The 23,144-nt window shown below is 40.8% G+C and overlaps 1 protein-coding gene across 1 annotated transcript; it reads right to left on the reverse strand.

Moving 5' to 3' along the window:
* Positions 1-361: 361 nt before the first annotated feature.
* RP2 (RP2 activator of ARL3 GTPase) lies at positions 362-16,823 on the reverse strand. Its single transcript, XM_033053352.2, has 5 exons — positions 16,649-16,823; positions 7,352-8,011; positions 5,611-5,725; positions 4,352-4,437; positions 362-2,942 (listed from the first exon to the last, which is right to left on the reverse strand). The coding sequence occupies exons 1-5, from the start codon at positions 16,775-16,777 to the stop codon at positions 2,859-2,861; spliced, it is 1,074 nt and encodes a 357-aa protein (XP_032909243.1). The 5' UTR covers positions 16,778-16,823; the 3' UTR covers positions 362-2,858.
* Between the last annotated feature and the right edge of the window lie 6,321 nt (positions 16,824-23,144).

Consider the following 23,144-nt stretch of genomic DNA (forward strand, 5'->3'; position numbering starts at 1 on the left):
CCATCTCTGGTTGGAAGTGTCACATTTCTGACCAGTTTAAAGCCACATTTGGAAATTTATTAAATGCTTACCTATATTCAGGAGGATTTTACTGGTTTTCAGATCTTAAATGCTTTTTAAATTAACAATTTTACTACTATAACCACCACAATCTCTGGCTGAGGAAAAATCTCTGCTGTCAAAAAAATCATCTTTTCCAGAGGATGAATGCCTAGAGAGTTAATGCCTATTTTTGATTAGCTATGAGTATTTATTTCAAGATATATCCCTGTTTAAACATGGAAATCAGTTTTTATACCTAATACAATGGAATTATAAGTTTCAATATACTACAATTTTAAAAAGTCTTCAGAGTTCAGAGTTCAAATATTTCAAATGTTTATTATGAATCACATTCACTGTGTAATACAAATTACATTAAAAGCTACACAAGAAATGTACACAGAACACATGAAACACGTACCATTCTGTAATGCAAAGAACTCCTGACTCTTAAGCTAGAAGTGCTCTTAACACCTGTTAGCAAGAAATGGAAATCAAAAGATAGATAAATAATTGGATTGAGAAGCTCCTTCATTATTTAGGGATTTTTTAATTAAAAATTCTTGATGTCGGTAAACACACCATCCATGTTAAAAAAAAAAAAAAAAAAAAAAAAAAACCAACACTGCTCTTTCCCAGCATGTAGAAAAGTTATTTCACTGTTTCAAGCCTAGATTAATTTTCAATTAATAATCCTGTCCTCCAGCAAAAGGAGCGACAAAAGTCCATTTAGCACTTTGTTTCCAGAGCAGGTTGATGATACAAAAAATAAGCTATAAACATACACATAATGAAGTGTCAGCATGTAACTTTGGAAATATTATATGTAAAAGTTTAGAGACCAAGGTAGTCTGGTATATGTACTGCTGATACATGTCACACAATGATGGCTCTGAAGTACATTATACCATTTCAATGTACTGTCCATACCAAAATAATACACTTACTGTACATGTCTAGATTAATTCCTGTAAATGTTGACTGATGAGTTGTGCTAGTACTTTGGAGAGCAAGATAAAAATTTTAATTCTTTTTACAGCCTCACCTCACACTTACAAAAAAAAATATATATATAATTAAAAAAAATAAAAAACCTTGCTGGCTAAGTGCTAGCAAGTGGTAGTTTCTGCTACCAGTTGATTTTCTTTCACTTTGTCAAATAAAAACATTCCAAAGAAGTAGCAATTTTCTTGCCTCCAGTACACCAAAAGGGTTTTTTTTAATCCAGGAGATATTCTTCCTTATTTAATCTATGCATAACTATAACAAGAGGTCCTAAGAACATATTCTCTAGTTTAAACTAATGGCAAGCATTCGCCCAGTAGCAACAAAAAGACAGTTTAGAACTTCTCTTGGGCATTACAGAATTATGAATTTCAGAAGAAGAGATTCTTTCATGTGCTAAGTCAAAAAAAATTAGAGATGTGTTTTTAGCCACCCACTTTGGAGCTCCAGAGCCGTGAAACTGATGAGTCAAGACTCATTTTCAGTTAAGATTTGCAAGATCTTCCCTTTTGATGGATGACCATAATGAGGAAATTGCTTTAGCACCTCAACACATGCCTAATCCATTCAATGAATTGTAAAGGCTATGCAAACTGGCAAGCCATGTTTTAATTATGAAATTTGGTTTTGTGTGTCTGTGTGCACAGTTGGTCCAAGTATTACAGAGGACTTGTAAACCTGGACTTCAGCTTTAAGTTCAAGTAGAAAAATCAGTAAGGATGCAATATGCAAAAATAAATCAATCATGTATCTAATACCCATGTCAATTTTCATTCTAGTCTGCATTATTTAGCAATAAGCATTATTACTGAACACTATTCAAATGCATCTCACAAAATGCTAGTTGCATTTATTCAGTTTGTCTTTGGAATTAATAAAAAATACATCCTATGGCAGTGTGTAGCACTTTACAGCACTTTCTTTATTACTTCTGCATGTAAAGGCCTTCTCCTGGGGTCTAGGAAGGAAGAAGGGGTTTTTAATGCCATCAAAGTCCTTCTCTGACTACTGGCTATGTCCCTTCTAGCAAACAACAATATGCCAGAGGTTTTTTGTTCCAAGTGCAAAGAAATCTCCCCATGTGTGAGCTGGCAATGCTCGAGACAGCTGTATCGCCAAAGAATCTGAGCAGACCTTAGAGTAGTTTCAGCAGAGCACTCATGCTCAGGATTCACCTCAAAGCAGAAAAGCCTGGCAAGTGCTCGCTTACCAGAATGCTGTTATGACAGCTCTTACCATAAATGCTGCTGCAAACAACTTTATTCAAAAAGTGTGCTGACGCAGAGTAAGTCACAAGCTGCTTTTGAAAGCAAGCTACAAGGAAAATTCATTTCAGACTAAGTTTTCAGAAAAAGTCAACGACTATAGCTTCCTTCCTGGACCCCCAGTGAAGACAAATATACATGTGGGAAGATTTGGAAGGGCAAGTTTCACATAAATACACTTTCTAAATATACGTCTGAGTGAAATACAACAATTACTACTGCAAACTTGGATCAGCATTGCACTTTGAAACTATGCATAACCATTAGAAACATTCAAGTGTCAACAGATCTTTAGAAATCACTGTAAAAAAGTTAGTAGAAAAGCTCAATTGTTTTTGAAGTTAAACGTAAGTTTCAAACACAATGCACATGGCTATCTATGCAGTTTACTCCAGTTCAGATAACGTGGTATTAAAAAACACCAGTGGATTTATAAAAGGGATATATGAGAAATACAAAACTAAACGACAAAACTGCTGCCATATTCAAGCCAAGTGACATCCAAGTGCTGAGACAAACCGTATGTGAGCACCTTCATGCTGAACTTCACATTCCCATCTGCATCTCAGCAAAATTGTAGAAATTGTCTACATCTTGAGATGCTGAAGCTTTGCCTTCCGATACAAAAACCTGTTTTGTTAAACAAGAAAATATTTCTGTGTCAGTAAAAGCAATCATGCTCATTTGGAATCAGTAATGCTTATTTTTAGTTTTGCATTTCATGAGAGACACAACTGTGTTGATTCCCACTGTGTTACAGAACAAATCCTAGTATACTCTCACCCCTGATGCATCCACCATTTGTTATTGTCACCCTTTCCTAGCATACATGCTGGCTGCATTAACCCTTGCCTTCAGGATCAGGAGTTTGGGGCTTCATTATTCAGGGATCACAGCTTCAGTTAGTGTCTATTTAGATGTGTTTTGATTGGTAAAGTCAACTCTCTCCAGGAGAGCGGGAGAAAAATAAATACACAAAATCCTTTCCTTTAACAGAAAGGGAGAGTTTGTAAGAAAGACTTCCTTGTGCTGTATTACCCTCAAAAAACATTGCTTGTCCAGCAGATGACTATTTTTTTAAAAGGGACTTCAAGTGACTTTTGCATTCTTTAAAATATATCAATGTACGTTAAAGTCCAAGTTCCAGGACAGTCACCTTTGAAAGCTTTCAGCAGATGAACAACTGTCTTAGGAAATACTCAAACAGTTGAATGTAACAGAGAACTCTGTGGCTGTTCATCCATCTTAGCCTGCAAGCATTAGCCTCAATTAAAAAAATAAGCAAGATGACTTATTACAAGATGACTGTTTTCCAGAAACTGGGCAGCCTAGTTCCAAGTAAGTATTTTGAAACGAACTGAAAGATAGCAAGGAGCTGCATGGATGCTATGTCTCAAAGACATTCTAGTCTTTTTTGAACAGCTGCCTGAAAGCAAAGGGTTTGTCACTCTCTTGGTATCAGGAGTGCTCTAAATGTTTCCATAAACTTTCTCAAAACCATTGCCATTTAGAGAAAGGGAACAGCAAGGAAAGAGGAGGTGTGGTGTAAGGAAGCTAAAGTGAAAGAAGCTCACAGAAAAAAAACCCCACTGTCTTTGAAGGAAGGCATTCTGTGGCATCCTATACAGCAAAAGTAATCATGGAAAAAAGATGAAATCCCATCATATTATCTTTGTCATGGTTTAATAGATAGGACACCACAAATTTGACTAAATCCAAGATCTGAAGTGGAACTTTTCTGTACTATAATTACAGAACTTGATTTTGCTATTATGTGAAATAACAGTTTTAAGTGGAAATATTGTATTCTTCAGTGGGTATGGGGATTCAGAACTCTCTTTCCTAGGACAATTTTCTTGTCACCATCTAGTAACTCATGTTTTGAGTACAAAAAACCAAAACAACAACAAAAGCATATTCCAATTTTACTACCCATGAACCTAAAAAGATTGTGTACTATTTCAACACTGTATCTTGACCATGAAATAGCTCAGATGTTCTGTGATATTTTCTGTGAATAAAACAATACACCAGCTTACCTTGGTCCCACTAAAAACTTCATTTATAGTGCTTTGACATTGTTCTACAGCACCATCTCCATTGAATTCCAAAGCAACCACTGGACCTAGAAAATAGTTTCATCTATAATCAATAGTGCTTTTAAGCTTGGCATTGAAACAGTAGATTTCTCACCCCATAGAGAATTGTGAAGCTTGCAAGAAGCATTTTATCTTTTTTTTTGCTTGAGCAGCTCCATAACAGCAGATAAAGAATTAAAAAGACTTAAACACATCACAAAAAAAAAGTACACTGTTATCTGCAATTCCATGCTCTTTTTTTTTTTTTTTTTTTTTTCAGAGATTTGGGCAGGATGCCAGTTTTACTTCTTGAAAAACAGCAATAGCACAAAAATGCTAAGGAGTGCAAGGCATCATGGAAGTGAGTCAGACTATGCTGCTCAAATAGTGAGCCATTTCAGAGACATCTGGAGTGGGACTGAGTCATTCAAGCATTTTTGCTTCAGTCCCAAGATAGCGAATGCCTGATTTTTAGACTTGTTCTCACCCACTATTTGCAGATCTGCTTTCTCTGGTTTCATTCTGAACATGGTATTTCTTCCCACATGACTGCAATATAGCCCAAAAGCTAGACTATCATCTTATAAATGCCATGAGTTTTGTCCTATTCTTGCAAAGAACATCACTGACCTCTCACGTCACCATGAAAAAACCTGCATGTTGCTACCAAGTTTGGGAACGTGTAGTGAGCTTTAGCATATAAAAGATAACAAGATGTCAGTACTTCTGCAACAAGAGACAAAATCCAACAGTGGTCATATCCACAGAAAGGCTTTTGAAATACTCTGACAGTACACCAGTTATAAATAATAATTTTAAACACCTATCTGCTTTATGTACATCTATCCTGATTTGCTTAAATAATTTATACAGAAACACTGAACAGCTCAGTGGTTGAGCAGCACTGGTGACAAGTTAGAAATAGTCTAAAGGCATGACGTTTTTTTGACCACTCCAGGCAGATCTGCATGTTCCACTGCTCCTGAGCTATGTGGTTGGACCACTAGAGGGGGAGCAGAAACACAAAATACATGTGAAATGACTCATTTCTGATGCCTTCAGGAGTTCTGGCTAGTTTAGGGTCTCACTGAGGCTTCCAAAACTCAACTCAACAGGTTTTACACTATGCCCTTGAAATAAAAACTTGCTCTTCATTCCTCTTTCTTCTCTAGAACTCTCTAGATTTCTGTATCACAAGGAGAAAGAAAACACAAACTCACCTTTTTCCAGCAGTGGAATGAATTCTAATGCACTTTGCTGGAAAACTCTGTGAGCATCCTCTGCCTTCATTAAGACTTCTTTAGTCTGTACCAGTTGAAAGCCTTTACTAGTCATCTGTTAACAGAGAAAGAATTCATGTTAAAAATGCTTCCAAGGCAGAGTTCAACTTGAGTATCCATATTACACTGTCATAGACTAATTTTCCCATACACATTAAGTCTCAGAGCAAAGGGACCCTTTTTGCTCTTTTCAGAGACCATTTGCTTTTTTTACACTTCTGTTTATTTTCATTCCAGTCATCCAGATTTTCTACTCTGCCCTAGTGCACCTAGAGGAATAAATGTGAATGTTTTTGTTTTATTTATTAGGGCCCAGGGTTATGTGCTTTTCCTCACAATCCCTCACATGCAGAAACTAACGGGAGTTACAGGCATTCAGCATCTGGAAAGAAGCAGTCAGTTCTCTTTAGTCTTCAATAGTCTAAATAGTTCAGTCAAGCATTAGCTCAAACTCTCATCTATCCACTGCTGAAGTTTTCAGTTTTAGAACAACAGTTAACAACGTTTGAAAACACACATACACATCCCACCCCCACATTTTTACTTCAAGTCTAATACGAAAGTAAAAGCATGTGGGAAAGGAGCAAATACATTTTTACTTCCAAAACATTCATTAATCTACAGAGCAGCTAGATTTCCACAGAAACTCACAAACTAGTCTTTTAGCATCTTCTTAATTCCAACTTCTAAATAACTACTAACACAGAGGAGAACACATCTATTACCCTTCTCCTGTCGCTGTTCCTACATCAGAAAAGAAACCACCCTTAAGTGTCATTATCTCCCTTCACTCAAGTAACTCAGTAGCTCAGTCCCATAAAAGTCCGACTGGGCAGTGGGGAGGCAAGGAGACACCCTACAGCTTTCTTTCCTTGCAGATAAAAACCCAAGGGAAAGAGCTCCACCACATGTTCAGTTGATTACAGAACACTGTGATCAGCAGCTTTTGCAGGTACCACTCTCAGATGCTGTAGCCCATGGTTACTGGCTCTGCTCTGTGACATCCTTGGCACTTCTGGATGGTGAAAGCAGCCAGCCACTCCCAGGTTTTAACCCCAGGAAACTACAAACTCAGCCAAGCTTGGAAGCTGCTGTCTCACAGGAGTTAAAAAAAAAGACTAAGAAGAAGGGGGAAAAAAAAAACAAAACCAACCAACCAAAAAAAAAAAATCAAACAAACCAGTAGAAAAGCTTCAATGTTTAAGTCATTGAAGACAGCTGACCAGCCATGACGAACATTCACTGCCCTTTTTAGAAAAAAAGTTCCAACACCGGATGACACAGAGGATACATTTTAACACCTTTTTTTTTAATTTCAGACTCTCTGTTAGTACTGGAAAAACTTTCACAAGCATTGTCAATCACTTACTCTATATTTGACCAAGTTCATCAAATCAACTACACATTTTCTTCAGAGCATTGCCTTGCTTTGCCAAAATGGAAAAGTACACTGGAAATGTTAGAGCATAGATCTGCCACTCACAGGATGTCAACTGTAAAGCAACCGACTGATCAAATGAGATTCAGTCTCCTAGCTTGCTTTAAGATTTTAAACAATGCAGTTGATCAGTATGGTCAGTAGACAAACAGAACCTCTGTATTCCCCCTTCAGGGAGAATCAGAGGCTGTCCAGAGGAAAGTTTAATTAGGAAAAACCTGACTGAAAGCAAAGGTTACTTACCTCATCAATTAACTTCCTGGCATTTGCAGTTGTGTAGTCACCAGCAAAAAACACTGTCAAACACGATTCATCGCTGTTTTTCTGTCTCTGCCCTCGAGTGATCGGTATTATGCTCTTTGCAGCATCATTGGAAACCCTGACAGCTTTCAGCTCCTCAGAGTTGGGCAGAGGAACATAATCTTCAACTACAGCAGTTTCAGGCAAAAGGCCCCAGTTATTTTCTCCAGGGGTGAAGTCATGGATGTCGCTCCATATGTTATTGAAGATACTCAGACCAGCATCTTTGAATTGTAAAGCAAGCTCGGGATAATAGTACTGGAAACATCCAAATTTCATACCTGTGGAGGACTCAATAATGGGCTGGGTGGCACAGCACAAGAACACCTCCAGCTTTCTGCAGTCCCGTGTGCGGAACTGCTGGCAGGCAACCACACATTTACAATCTTTGCAGTCACGGAAAAACACGCTGCCTTTTACTGGTCCTAAAAAGATTTGGCAATTGACACAGTCATCAATCGTGATTGTAGCAGAATGGTCAAATATGTAGATTTTACAGTCCTCGCAGTCCTGGATGACAAATTGTTGCCCTGCTACTTTTCCAGGCAGTCGACCCACAGTTTCATTTTTAAGTCCGGAGAAAGTGTAATCTTTGGGGTCAATCTGAAGGAGGAATAAAACAAAAAAGGGTTAAAGTCTTAAAATGCAGAGAATATTATAATGCATTGACTTGCACTGATTGAAGCACTGAATTATACAGGATAAACTGCCACAAGGGTCTTCAACGAGTGATGAAAGATCAGAAGTGATTCTTTTAGCTAAACTACTGGAATACACAGTATTCAGATGTAACTAAGAAGTGAAATTACACTTCTGAGATGCTCCACAGGAATTAAAAAAACCCAAAACCAATTCAGTTTGTCCTTTAATCAAGGAGCAAGGGGAGCCGGTTTTAACTGTGGGCTCTGAACTGTTTCAACAAGGATGAGGGTTCCGGGTAGAGTAGGAACTGCAATGAATAAATAGTCCAACACACTTAAAGATTCATAAAGCCACACATACACAGTATTTCCTTTTCGAGTAGCTTTCTTGGTCATATTTTACCACACCTCGAGGCATTGCAAGGAAACCTTGTTGCTGTCAAGCAGTATCTTTTCTACTATGTTTGCAAAGTACAGAGAGCCCATTACTCTGTGCCACAGCATTATCTTGTGCTAACAATGACAAGATTTCTGTGCTGACAAAACATACAAGATTGTTTTAGCTATGTCCAAGAAGCAAAAACTGGCAGTGGTGGTACAGGGGACATGTTTGCAGATCTCCTCCAAACTCCAGCATCCCTCTCACTGGTGCAGAAAACTTGAGGGAGGCTGTGGCTTTCCCTGAGACTCTCCTTTAGGGAGCAGCAACTCATGAGCCACACAGCACCTAGGATGGATGTAATACAGGTGGAAAGCATGAATAATATGGTCCATGCTGTCCTAAAACCAAAGGAATCTAAGCGGGCTTATTTCTAGATGTAATTTAAGTTTTAAGCCAACTACAATTCCTGGAGCAAAATCTACTCTGCCCTCTTGTGAAAGCTCATTAAAATAGCACCTAGAAGTTTATAAGTGAATGACTAACCCAGGACTGTTACACCAATCTGCTATTTGATTATCAGCCTTGAGGTTCCTAAAATTTGCTTTAACAGTTACCATGCATTACCAGAGTTTTGGTGCAGTCTAATTTCTAAATAAACTTCTTCCTAGCACGTCAAACATTGACACACTATTTAGAGACCAGCAAAAGGCATAAACCAGAACGGGCTACCACCAGACATTCATGAAACCAGCCTAGGTAGCTTTCGAACAGGAACAGCCAAAAGAAACTAAAAATCTCTACCAGCTGATAAAATGTATTTCATTCTATGCAACATATATGGCCTTCAGACAAGAAAGATTTGCAGCTGATGTATCTTCCAAATAAAATGCAAGTTGAGACAATGAAGACGGCTTCCTAAAATTCTCTCCTTGATCATATTTAATACCACTAGTATACATCCAGGAAAGTTAGCTGGATGTGTTACAAATAAAATTGGGACACTCAAAAGATAAGGGACACCTCACGGAGACACAGTATGCTTTGGATTCAAACTCTCCAAGGTGTTCAGTCTAAAGCAATGTAACATATTTGATCCATATACAAGTTATTTACCCTCATATTCTCTCTTACTTGAGAATATAAATATTAAAATTGCTTTTGGACGTATTCCTCCCAGGCATCTCCTAGAACATTTATATATGTTTGTGTATATCTGCATTGTTGGTGGTTTTTTTGTTTTTTTAAATAACCATGGGAGAGAGACTTACTACTTTCAAAAGATGCACAGAGGAACAGTTACTTCTCTTAGGAATGAGAAGTTCAGTGTTTCCAGAACTTACAGCTTTTTTGAAACTTGGAACCTAAGCACATCTCTCTGAATTTCTCTGTTCTACAAAGCCTCTGAACCAGCACGAGCTCATCCTACCCAATGGCCTTTGCAAGGACATGCAAAACTTTACTTTGCAATTTTATTTAGGCCTAGGTGAAAAACATTGGTCAGCAAACTCACAGCTTATAGACAGTTTCAAATGAGAGTTTTTGATAAGAACCGTAATCAAGTAAAAGATAAAAGTTCAGCTTATTATCAGATTCAGGAGCTCCTCTTTATCTGCCTATTTTCCAGAACTAACAGTTCCACCCTGACACAGCTTTTACTTCTCAGTTTGTTGGTCATGTCAGAGAATTTGCACATTTCCTTTAATCTTTCTTTGCAGACAACCTTTTAAAGACTAGGAGTACTTATTGATTAACACTGCAGTATAGACTGGAGAGACTACATGAAATAGATTTGATACTCTCTCTCCCCACTGGGTTATTGCCCAAGGGAGGAGGGAATATAAGACTATAGCAGATATAAATATTTCACTTCTCCTGGGTAAAAGAAACATGCCAGAGAAACAGGTCTGAAGGTGGAACTATAATTTTGAGGATGCATCCAACAGTTCCTTATATGCTCATAGGATTACAGAATAGCTCAAATTGGAAAAGACTTTGAGTCCATCAAGTGCAACCATTAACCTGACACTGCCATGTCCACCACTAAACCATGCCCACAGCTGCCACATCTAGACATCTTTTAAATACCTCCAGAGATGGTGACTCAACCACTGCCCTGGGATGCCTGTTTCAACTCTTTCCAACTCATTAAGAAATTTTTAGGAATGTCAAATCTAAGCCTCGCCTGGAGCAATTTGAAGCCTTTTCATCTTGTCCTATCATTAGGTACTTGGGAGAAGAGACCAACCCTGACCTCCTACAGCCTCCTTTCAGGTGGTTGTAGAGAGCAATAAGGTCTCCCCAAGCCTCCATTTCTTCCAATTAAATACCCCCAGCTCCCTCAGCTGCTTCTCAGACTTGTGCTCCAGACCCTTCACCAGCCCCATTGCCCATCTCTGTACATGCTTCAGTGTCTTTCTTGAAGTGAGGAATCCAGAACCAAATACAGGATTTGTGGTACAACCTCAACAGGGCCAAGTACAGGTCATGGCCCTAGTCCTGCTAGCCACACTACTTTTGATACAAGCCAGAATGTCATTGGCCTTCTTAGTTCACATTCATCATCTCTGAAGCTTTCAGATATCATCAACAGGTTAATATTGTATCCCTGCAACCACCTTCCTTCCCCTGACAGTGAACACCAATGCTTCTTAAGCCCTGTCTTGGCAACCTAGCAAAAAAAGCAGGCTAGGAAAGCCAAAAGAAAGAGAAGAAAGTAACATCTGCAGTCTTGTACAACCATAACCAGGGCTATGTACATTTCTCTGCCCATTCATTTGGTGTAAAATTAATTCATTGGCTGTAAAATCTTAGGAGCATGTGGCAGGTCAGGAAAACTCAACAATTTGATAACTCATCTACTTGTCCTTTGTATTTGGATAAAGTTTCAAAACACTTTGTCCAAATCCACCCATCTCACCCAGAGAGATGCTTTACTCTCCAGCCCTTTACAGGTTTTTTTTAAATGTCTTTTTTTGCCCAGGCTGATATAAGTTCAAAATGTAACAGTATTCACAGCAGTAACTTCCAATACTTTCAGTTGAATTGAAAGAGTTCTTAGAGCAGATAAAGAGTCATATATTAATAGACATTGGCACAGCTCAGGAGTTGAAACCTTCTAACTGAAGTGGCTATGCACAGGTTCAGGAATTACTCCATAGAATGACCTAAAATAACCAGATGTGATGATGAAAAAGCCATTCTTACAGGGGTAATATTTTTTTCTTCTCAGAACAGGCACAGAAGCCTAATCTTTGGTTATTAGCAATTACAATGGTGAGAAGTCTGTTACAAAGGGCTAGAGGACAAATTTTAAGGAGAAAGGATTTTAAAAGAACAAACAAAAGGAGAGAAGTGAAGGCAGACTAGTTTGTCATGGCTGTTTACAGCTCTAGGACATCCTGTTAATAGTGCAAGGTGCATTAAGCAGCTTTCCTTCCTGCAAACACTTGTCTTGCAACGTCAGAGGCTATGTGAAAGCTGCACATGACCTACCTCTCTTCAGTCACCATTATCCAGTTTACTGGCACCAAAACTGGGTAGCTCCCATTTGGAAGAAGACTAGACCTTCACAGTTATTAGTGATAACTGTACCTAAAATCATAAAGGATCTCAACATCTTGAAGTGTTTCTGGCATGAGTTCATGTCTTAGCATGACTTTTTCACAGAGTCCATTAGGGAAGGAGTTTCAGTCAACAGTGACATGCTCCTACAAATAAGAGAAGTTACTGCTGTTCTTAACAGGTTACAGTTCTCCTCCAGTTACCCATGTCTAAGCTGCTGAGCAAACAGTTTGCAAAGTGTTTCTAAATAACTTACACTAAGACCTTATCTTTTAAATATAATGCTCAAAAATCATCCTATCTCTCAGCTACTAAAGATGGCATTCCAGAAATGAACTTTATATAGAGCTGATGACATACAAAAGTTGGCTGCTGACCCAGTGACATTAAAAGCTGCAGCTATAGGGTAGGCATATCAACTTAAGAAGCTTTAAGCACTATTTTTGTCAGCAGAGGAATTAACATAAGGGAAATAAGAAAGAAAAGTGCATTCCCTGGCCTAGACACTTCTGCATATTCATACTTGCATGGGTTTGGTGCCCTCAAGTAATGAGTTGCAACATCCTCTGGAGATTGCTTGTTGAAGTTACTCAGCCACTGGTAGATTTCAAGATTCTTGCACAAGAAAAGGTGGAAGGAGTAGTGTAGGTTCCTGTCACTAGCAAGCAGTTTTTCATTTTGAAGCATCTCCTGCCCACCCTGACTTTAAAAGTGGCCGATAAAACAGTCTGAATGCTCATTTCATGCTATTCTTGGGAATCTTCATGCTTTTCTATAATGCCCATAACAGCATAAAACGGTTATTCACATTCAGCAAACCACTGCCAAATACTGCATATAGAAAAAGTGAAAGAAGAATGGAACCTGTCACAGGCCTGTATTTGATCTAACTGGAAATACTGCTTAATATCAACCTTCTGACTGTTTCTCAGTTGATCTGACCATATTTTGAGAAATACAGCAGTAGTTCTTCTGGTGCATCAGGAAGCATAAGAGAGATACATTGGATTTAAGAACAAAATAATTCATCTAGAGAAAAAAAAACATTATTTTATTAATATTCCAAAATAACATACAAAATGTCTGCCTAAACAAGATCTAGACAATTCAAGATAGTCGACCAGCTCAGACCATTCATGAAGAATCCTCAAGGTAACTAACAAAGGACTATCTATGACTTCAGCAAAAAGTTAAACCTCTTGAGGTTTTTTAACTGCTTAAATACAGCTACACAACACAATAACAATGATAGCTGCATGTTTCCTATCTAGTAAACCAGTTAAGTTGCAAGTCAGTTGACATAAAACAAAACTTTACTTGTTCCTCCTAAAAGTAAAAAAAACCCGAACTAAACTAAAACAAACAAACAAAAAAAAAACTGAGAAGGAAAGTTCCTCTAAGCTCTAAATGCCACTGTGATCAGAATTAATCTAATCCTAGTTACTTGAACAAGAGACAACTACAAAAAAGATGATGCAGCTATTTTGTTTCTTCTCCTGTGGAGATCATGAGTGTATCTGCCATCACAAGACACAAAAGCCCCAGTTCCTGTTTGTACATACCCACATTCAGTTACTGCTGTTAGCCATACAGTAGGAAAGGAAAACCATCCATGTGGAAAGCTAGCTGAAGAAGGCTGAGAAGGACTGGGCACCACCAAGTTCCTCTCCCACACTTGGTCAGAAAGACTCTCATGACAGCCCAAAGACATCAAGAGACATAATAAGTCCCCAGGATGCAATAACAGACTCTGGAATAAACTGTGCTCTACTTACACTCCTGGACTGAGAATCCCAGAGCAGCACGAAACTGAATACTCATCCTTCTCCTCTCTGTTTTCAAGACAATCTCATCCTTTGGTTCTTCTGCTGTGCCATAAGTAATCGCCACACAGTTCTCTGAACCCAAGGCTCAGTAAGCATTACAAAGACTCCAGCAGATTTACAATGAAATCTAAATTTGATTGAATTGTGCATACCTTGAAACTTCTGTCCTCACTTAACAAAGTCACACAGAAATCTGAAAAGGCTCCTCAAATTCATATACTTTCCTTAATTTCAATTTAACTATCAGCATCTTATAATATTTTCTATTTAGAATTTTCTACTATATGGTCCATTTTTGGGACTATTACACAAAAGTTACATGGTCACTGGGATATCATCATATTACTCTTCATATAGGGCAACACTAGTACTCAGTATCAAAAATAATCAAAACTTCTGCCACCAGAACATGATTGAAATAAGCTCAACTAGCAATGACGTCCTTCAGAAGCAGAAGAAATTGTTTTGTTTGAGGAACCCCCCAGGTTCAGTCACCCCTCTACACATCCCTAATCACACAAATATGCACAGAAGTGTGTCTACGTTTTTCTGCCATGTCAGCATGGTGTTAGTTTACAGGAAGACAGCTGGAGTGTCTGAGCAGCAAGACATACTCACCTATAAGAACATACAGAGCATAATTTACAAAAACTACAGACAATTGACAAAACTGCACGATATAACCACAACCGCACCACCAAGTAGGAGAGCCTAAAATTAGAAACACATCCCCAACCCAAATGGTGGAAAAAACATCAAAAGACAACTTAGCACATCTGTTGACAGAGTTGAGGTTTTCAGGGTATAGAATACGATTCAATACCCTTGATGAACAAAAAAGGAGTCTTGATGCCACAAGTTTTCCAACTGACTTCAATTTAACTTTGTGTACAAACACAAACTTGTGAAATAAACATATGTGAAGCATCAGAAATGAGAAAGCAATAGACAACAGGACAAGATGTCACAAATAACATTTAAAGCTATTACATTAACACTGACAGGGCATCACTTACTGCAAACTAGGATCAACAAGTTTAGTGCACCAAGTGCTCAGCACTCCTTCACCTAAGATAAGATGACTCCAGGTGCTTTCCTGATTTAATGTATTAATCTTACACCTAAAAAACCCAACGGAAAATAAGGCTGCAAAGAGGAAGAGAAATGAACTTAGACATTACATAGCCATTCTTAGGCTGTACAGTACAAAATTAATCAGCTAATTTGATGGTATAGCCCAAATTCACTGATTCTTCTGGTTTCAAAGAGTCTTTCATAGAAAGAGGGAACTTTTACATGCAATACATGACTGTGGGGTTTTTTACTCCACAGAGATAGATTGCTGGTGCTGTAACAGTTTCATGTGTTAGCTTGAGCCTACTTCCAGCAAGTTAACAACAATCATCTCCTTAGCAACAAGGCCGGCTATTCTCTGAATCAAGTCTTTCTATATCCCGACTTTCCTTCTTTTAGTTTTCAAAGTTAGCTGTATATAAGTAGATGAGGGTAAAAAAAAAAAAATCTCATACCTGTTGAGCTTTAGAGCAAGTTCACCAGTTAAAATTTAAAAATGTTATTCCAAAGGCTGATTTGGTAACTTACTTTTAGATAGACTAAGTTTTGTTCTGTTACTCTAAAATATGGCTTCACTACAGCCTCTCCTGATGGAAGAATAGGCTCCATATAAGCGACAGGCTGTTATCCTCCCCTTCTCTGTCTGCTTCCTAAATATCCAGTCACAGCAACAAGCCCAACACAGATTGCTCATCTTTATCCTCTAGGAACCGATTCCTCCAGGCCATGCGCACACTCTCTAGCTCATCTGCATCTAAGCTTGTTTTAATCTACTTGGAAGACTTAAGGAACACCCTAGAGCACCTGGCCAAGTTTAAAAAGCAAGCAAGCTAAACATTCAAATAAGTTCACACATTTTCTTTTCTATACTTGTAAAATATGGCCTACGGGTTTGAGAATTTTGTTTGTCGAAACCACATCAATTAAGTTTATCGCCCCACTTTCTGCTTCCCCCACCCGAAGGCAGCTGGAGAGGAGAGGAAGAGAGGCCTAGTAGGACTACAATGTCCTTATATATTTAGGAAGTGAAACTTGAAATAAGGCTAGGAAGAAACACATTTTATCCAGTTCTCAAATGCTTTCCCGCTTGAGTCCTCCAGGAGCTCTGGAAACAGCGTGGGGAAGGGTTTGTCTTCATCTATCACTTTAAGGGCTAATAAGCTAGCTCTACTTCCTCTTAAAAAAGAAAATCAAAAAGCCAACAGCACAAACACCCAAGCAGGAAGAATCAATACAGGCAGTCAGGACACACGGCACGCGTTTTATGCCTCCGCTGCGATGCCAGGTGTGGGGACTCGCCTGGGCACAGATTCCCAGCCATTAATCCCGGTTTGCTCGAGTGAAGCACGCACCCGGGGGACTCCGCGCTGCACCAGGAATCCCGACGGCAGGCAGACACCCGTGGGGACTGTCACAGCCAAGCTGCTGGCTCCCAGGGCGCTGTCCCACCGGGAGGCAGCGCCAGCCCCCTCCGGAGCAGCCCCGCACCGCCGGCACCGCCCGCACCCAGCCCTCTCCGCCTGCACAATTGGAGACTGCCTGCTAAAATCCTTAGGCTAAACACTTTTTAATTGTTCAAACAAACGCACTGAGCCGCGCGGACCAGCCGTAGCAGCGCGACCGGGCAAGGCGAGCTCCCTGTCGGAGCACACACCCAGCTTAAACCCCGGGGGGCGGGAGAGGGCGAGATGCCGCCCGCTGAGAGCCTCAGCCCCAGCCCCAGCCCCAGCCCCAGCCCCAGCAGCCGGAGCCGTACCTTGGCTCGCAGGTCCCAGCTGTACTGCGGTGCTGTCTGCTCGCCGGCCGCCGCATCCTGCCCGGCTCCCTGCGGCTGCTGCTGGCCGCCCTGGGCCGGCTTCCTGCGGCGGGAGAAGAAGCAGCCCATGGCGCTGCCGCCGCCCGGCGGGGAGAGGCTGGCAGCGGGGAAGGGCTCGCCAGCGCCGCGCCGCCCCGCCCCGCCGGCTTCCGGTTTTCCCCCGTCTCCCGTAGCGACCGCGACATTTCCCCCCGCCTTTCCCTTCCCCTTCCCCTTCCCCGCCCCGTCCCGCTCCAACCATCGCCTCCGGCCCGCGGAGGCGCCTGGTCGGGGCGGTGCCTGGCAGTGGGCGGGGCGGCACCGGCGGCAGCGCGCCCGCGGGGCTGGGGGGCCGGGGACAGGCGGGGAAGTGCGGTGTGCCCGTGAGCGCCCCGGGGTGTGTCGGTGACAGCCCCGCGGTGTGTCGGTGACAGCCTCGTGGTATGTCGGTGACAGCCCCTCCGTATGTCAGTGACAGCCTCGCGGTGTGTCAGTGACCCACCCGCGGTGTGCCGGTGAGCGCCCCTCCGTGTGTCGGTGACCGCCCCGCGGTGTGTCGGTGACAGCCCCGAGGTGTGCCGGTGAGCGCCCCTCCGTGTGTCGGTGACCGCCATCAGCTCCCCCCAGTCCTTTCCGCGGGAGCGGCTCGGAGGAGGCGGCTCCTGCTCCTGAGCCCAGCGCTCTTCCGAGGTGAAACCTGTGTCCGGCCCGGAGCCGTGTGCCGGTTCAGCTGTGGAAGTCGGAGGCAAAACGCCCGGTACGGCGTGTAAATACAAACCGACTGTTCCTGAATCATGTCATGTTCTTATGGATACACCGGCGCGGTCCCCTCGGGAGTGCTCCGAGGACCGCCGTGCTCGCCTCCCTGAAAGGGCTGCCCCAGAACACCCCACTTCTTGCAAGTGTTCCGAGCAGCAGAAGCAGCAAGGGGCGGCATGAGAACCAGTGTTCTGCCGCTTTGTGCCTCCCTTTGCAAATAGTCGGGCTTCCTCTGTTAGGTTGTGGTTTGTGAGTGTGTTATTTGACTTGGGTTTCTTTGGCTGTTTTTTTTCCCCAGAGGATAAACCCACGCTTTTTAAAATCAGACTGTCCAACCAGTAAAAAAACATTTTTTCCCGAGATTTTACAGATTTTGTTTTTGTGGTTGAGGCAAAATACTTCAAAAATGTCTCCGATGCTTTCTTCAGTTCCTTCAGGAAGTATCCACCTGCTCCGTTGTGGGGTCCCTCATGGGCTGCACTGTGGATATTTGCACCTACTGTGATCCTTTACATGGGCCACAGAGAAATCCTTGCTCCAACACCTGCAGCACCTCCCTCCCCTCCTTCCTTTTTGACCTTGCTGTTCACAATGGTGTTCCCCACTCTCTCTTACTGGTACACAGTAATTTTGCCCTTCCTTAAATATATTTTCCCAGGAGTGCTACTGGTGTTACCGGTGGTGCTCAGCCATTCCCACGGTGAGTCTGTTGGAGCTGTCTGGAAGTGACTGTGTCCAGCATGGGACAGCTCTGTTTCCTCACAGACACCGCCTCTGCAGCCAGCACCTGCCCACCTACACTCAGCCCATACCCACTAACAAAATTTTTAACAAGACAAAATTTTGTGTTAAACAAAGGATGGCATTCCTGCTGTAGGAGCAGAAGAGATGAGAAATGTGGCAGAGCAGGCTGAAAGGCTTGTCCAGCTCAGGGCCCCGAGGACAGCAGAAAGGAGGAAGTGAAACCAATTGCTCATAAATGGTTGCTAAGGAGGAGGGGTGACCGACACCCTTTTTTGGAATCATCTGTACCACAAAACCGTATGCCTGGGCAGTAGTGAAGCCTGATCTGAGTTTTTGAAGCTACAGTTCAAGTCAATAGCTGCCCTCAACACCACCAAGCACAGTTTTACACCTCGGTTGAAAAGTAGATTTGCTCTATGAGTCATTTTCCTGGGTTTCTTAGGCACTGGTTTGCTGATTCTCACCTAATCCTCTGTGCACCAGTTCTTTCCTCTCAAATTTTGTCTCAAACCAGGACACATGTGTCCAGTGAGGACAGTTTGAGGCTGTTTGCAAATGCAGGAGTCTGATACAGCCTTACTTTTTCTAGGTCACTCTCTGGAAATCTAACAGTCCTCACAGACCCCTGTGTATTTAATTAACAAAGTTCTGCAACCTTTAGCCAAACAGGCTCCTCTTTCTGTGCATCCATAAAAATTAAAAAAAAAAAAAAAAGAAAAAGAAAAAAGAAAAAAAAAAGCAATCAATTAAAAGTAACATTTGATACATTTTTGCTAAAAACTAAAATACCATCTAATTGATCTAAAACTAAAAAAACCTAAAACTATGTTACAAGAACACTGTTATCTCACATCAATTATTGGATTACCTGTTGTAACAGAAAACTTTATAGTCTGTGTGTGTAAAGAGGCTTCTTTCCCTGCTGAGATGCACTCAGCTCTGTAATGGAAATATCTCACCACTGCTACAGTAATGCTTCAGAAAGGTATTCAAATGCAGGAAAAATAAAATTACTTTTACATTACGAATGAGAAGATACAAGGCAAATGCAAGTTTCTCAGTTGGGATTTTCCCATGTTGCCATGACCAATATCCTTGTCCTGCAAAACTATCAGTCCCATAAAAATACAGGATTTTTGTGTAACTGCAGCTGATCTGGAGAGGCTGTAGGTTTTATTTCTCTGGCATAATGCAACCTCTCAAGCTCTAGGGTGTTTCCTGACACTAAAGCCCCAGAGTACTTATTCCTGAGCAAATTAATATGACTTGTGATTTATGAGCACATAACTTCTTAAGAAATCACGAATGCGTAGTTCAGTTCTTCATTGTCTATTCACCTGCCAGCCAGACCCAACCCTCTTGGCTTCTGAGATTTGATACAATCATAGCCTGAAGTGTAGTAATGCAAGATTGCGATAGTATTAGTTACTAACAGCCATGACTACACTCACCTTAATTTCAACAAACTGCTGTAATTAGTGATTTCCCTCATGGGGATGTTGTGAAATATATCTAATTACAGTCTAATACAAAGTTTTGTGATCTCCAGAAGTGGTATCTAGGTAACTGAAAAATAAAGCCATTTTCTTTGTAAAGGTTATATTCTAAGGTATTTGGTGTGAGAGAGACTTGCTGTATCGATAAGTTCTGGGCACACGCAGCTTGCAAGGAGCCTTTCAGATCTCTGCTGTCCTTCCCAGGGGGAAGTGATGCTATTCTCAGGCAGATGGGCAAAGCACATGCATGGGCTGTGTCTCTGGATGGACTGGCTCTTGTCCCCACATTGCTTGGTAATGCTTCCATGCCCACAGACAAGATTCTAACTCCCTTTCCTCCTTTTGTTTGGCACTCTTCTGCATTGCCCCAAAAGCACAGAGAGGGAGTTCTCAGTAAACATCAGGACTTGGAAACCTGCCCAGGTCTTGAGCAGGTATCTTAAGGAAGCAAGAGCTCACTGCGTGCACATCTGCACTTCTCCTGTCGTGGGTTTGAATCTGTTTGTCTTGATGGTGTTGGAAGCTTGACAAAACACACAAAGCCAAATTCTCACAGCCTTCTTCTTAATGAGAGTCACTGTATTGTCTGTGTGTCTCTCAAAGCTCTTGCAATCGAGAAGATCTTGAAAATATAATTTCTAAGACATGAAAATAAAGAGAACAAAAAAACTTAAATGTTATTACTTTCTAAAAACTCCTTTCATGTTTGCTATCAGGAAAGATTATAAATCCTGTGTTTGGGATCCTAGCAGCTTATTTAAAATTGGTATAGAGCTTTGAAAACAGTCCCTAGTTAAGATTAGATTAATTTATACTCATGCAAAATTGTGAATTACAGGTGAATTCTTCCACAGTATTCAATTCCTTACATAGTATCCAAGAGAAAGGAAGGGAAGGGTACTTTACTGCTGGGTTCACTCTCTGAGGCGTGTTTTCATACACATTTAAGACAGAAAGCATCCCTTGCCTCTAGCAGCTTATTTAAATTCCCAACCATCTATGCAGTGGGACAGCACAAATGTTTGCACAGACTTGGTAAACTGTGTTGGGAAACAGATTAATGTGTAAAATAACCATTTCAATTAGGCATCTGTGCATTTCAGACTCATATAATTTTTTTCCCTTTTTTATTTTTTTTTTCTTTTTCAGAAGCAGATGATGAGTATCATACAAGATCATAATGGCTTTTTTGGTCTCTAGCAGATTCTCTATTGCTGGACATTCTTACCAGACTGAACATCAAGAGAAGCTAGTCTGCAACTTGAGACCGGCAAGGGCAAAAAATTTGTGACAAGATGTCCTAGAATCTGTTTTGCATTGCTAATGGTAATTTTTGGACTTATGTCCTCCCCATTTTCAAGCAATATATGGCTTTTCAGCATCTCCTTGCTTACAGAAATTAGCCCTGATCACCAATAACTTTGCTGAATCACATTACTGCTGACTGCTGGTCAACAAGGAAATGCACTCTTTTTTCTAGTTTTGTTTTGTTTTGTTTTTGTTTTTGGGTTGGTTTTTTTTTTGGGTAGCTGTCCCTAGCATAAAATCTGTGATATGCAGCTTTAATACTGGGGTTCTGTAAGTGAGAGCCATGGATAGGTGTGCCTGTGTCCCAGCTTACTGTGAAGTTACTTGGTAGGACAAGGAAAAGCACAAGCAGCCAAACTGAATAGTTCATTAGTTGCTAAGTTGCTAAGTTATTTGTTCAAAAATTACCTTCTACATACTTCCAACAAAAATACCTTTCCCTGTAAGAAATTGTATCTTGTCTACAGACCTTTTCCTGTCGCTGGTGTTCAGAACCAAAGTGAGCAGTGTTCTGTGCAATACATGAGATGCAGCCAGACAGCAAAGTATTTAAAATCATTCTTAAAAGGCACCACATAGAGATGCAAGTCATTTTAGAGGTGTTTTTTACTGAAGATCCAAATAGTCAATTATTTTTAAAAAGCATAAATTAAGTATTGTTGTCTGAAGGAGTGAAAGAGTACATCCTAATATTAGCATAAAGGATAGCATAATGCACATTACAAACCCCACACTAATTCTGAACTTTGCCTCAAGCCATCTCTGAGACAGCAATTCTGCAGCTGGAAAGGTCACAATTAGCTTAAGGGCTGCTAATGCAGTTACTCAAACAGAGCACAGTAAAGTTTTCAGCTGTAATGCATATTCTTATGCAACACTTACAGGTTGATAAATGTCACACTACAATCTATATCCGAGATCCACTTTTGTGAGATGAAGAAAGCTGATAATGAGGGTATTGCCCAACATTCAGGTTGCCAGAAAGCAGCCTGTGCTCTATCTGAGCCTCTAGCTGAAGCAGACAGACCCCTCAGTTTAATATTAAATGCAAATGCAATGCAGTTACATTAAAGTTTATGAAGTGTATCTCTTCAGTTCGTGTTTAATAGGGCAATAATTCAGATAACAAGCTGCAGTGCTGATTCAGCAAGGCATGTATGCACATGCTGAAACCTATAGATTTCAGAGGGATTTTAGGGAGAGATTTGAGTGCAGAGAGTTAGGCACATAGTTAAAATTAAGATGTGTGTTAACAGCACAGTAGTCCTTAAATTTTTCCAAGCTTGGAGTTCTTTTTTTTTTTTTTTAGTGGTAAAAGTGAGAGGTGTTCTGATTCCCCATGTACCTGAGTTAAAATTGATAAAATCATCTGCCAGCATCTGTCTCCAGTTATGTCTCTTTATCCTTTATCCAGGTCTCTGGCATCTGACATTGGGGTGCTCAGTGGAGCTTTGTTGCAAAAGTAGGGTCATAAAAAGTTTCCCTCTGTCACAGTTCTAATGCAGAAAAGTCAAGAAAACACTTGGTAAAGGTGGCTTGCTCTTATCACTTGGCATTTTAGAGCCTTTTTGTCTGTACATTCTATTTCTTTGTGGGGGTTCTTGCTTAGCGTCTGACATAACACCAATCCTCTTTCACTCTTGACTTCAGCTGCTGCTGTGGCACAGAAACAGGATTGCTGAGACCTGGGGTAGAGACTGTCCTCCTAATTCTGGTGCAGCAGACCATGACAAATGGGTAATTGGAAGTAGCAACATGTTAATTTGCTATTGCATGATTCATCATAATTTGTCTATCTTTAGTTTCATTTTACATTGTTGCATAATTTATTGATGCTCTTCCAATCTGAAGCTCTTAACATTAGTTTTGTGGGATCTCATTATCTATGGTGCCAACCTGCCACACATATTCCTCTTGTGGTGGTGAACAGTGGCTCCCAGTAAGACTGGCAAAAAGTGAGAAAAGTGGGATCCTCAACAAAAGTGTAGAAGACATCACTGATCCAAACCCTGTAATCTTGGCAAAATGTACTGAAGGACTGCAGTAAGGCAGTATTCTGCCTATAGTAATGAGCCAGTGAATCAGATATAAACACATTTAAATATTCAGTGTTAACGGTGAAAAAATCCTGCTGTTAAAGTAAACAGAGG

The sequence above is a fragment of the Catharus ustulatus genome, chromosome 2 (assembly GCF_009819885.2).
Source record: "Catharus ustulatus isolate bCatUst1 chromosome 2, bCatUst1.pri.v2, whole genome shotgun sequence".
Classification (NCBI taxonomy): Eukaryota; Metazoa; Chordata; class Aves; order Passeriformes; family Turdidae; genus Catharus; species Catharus ustulatus.

Coding starts and splice junctions, on each gene's coding strand:
- RP2 (XM_033053352.2), bottom strand. CDS start 16,777: ATGGGCTGCTTCTTCTCCCGCCGCAGGAAGCCGGCCCAGGGCGGCCAG. Junction 8,012..16,648: donor GCTGGGACCTGCGAGCCAAG/GTACGGCTCCGG, acceptor TTCCTCCTTCAG/ATTGACCCCAAAGATTACAC. Junction 2,943..4,351: donor AAGTTTTTAGTGGGACCAAG/GTAAGCTGGTGT, acceptor TTAACAAAACAG/GTTTTTGTATCGGAAGGCAA.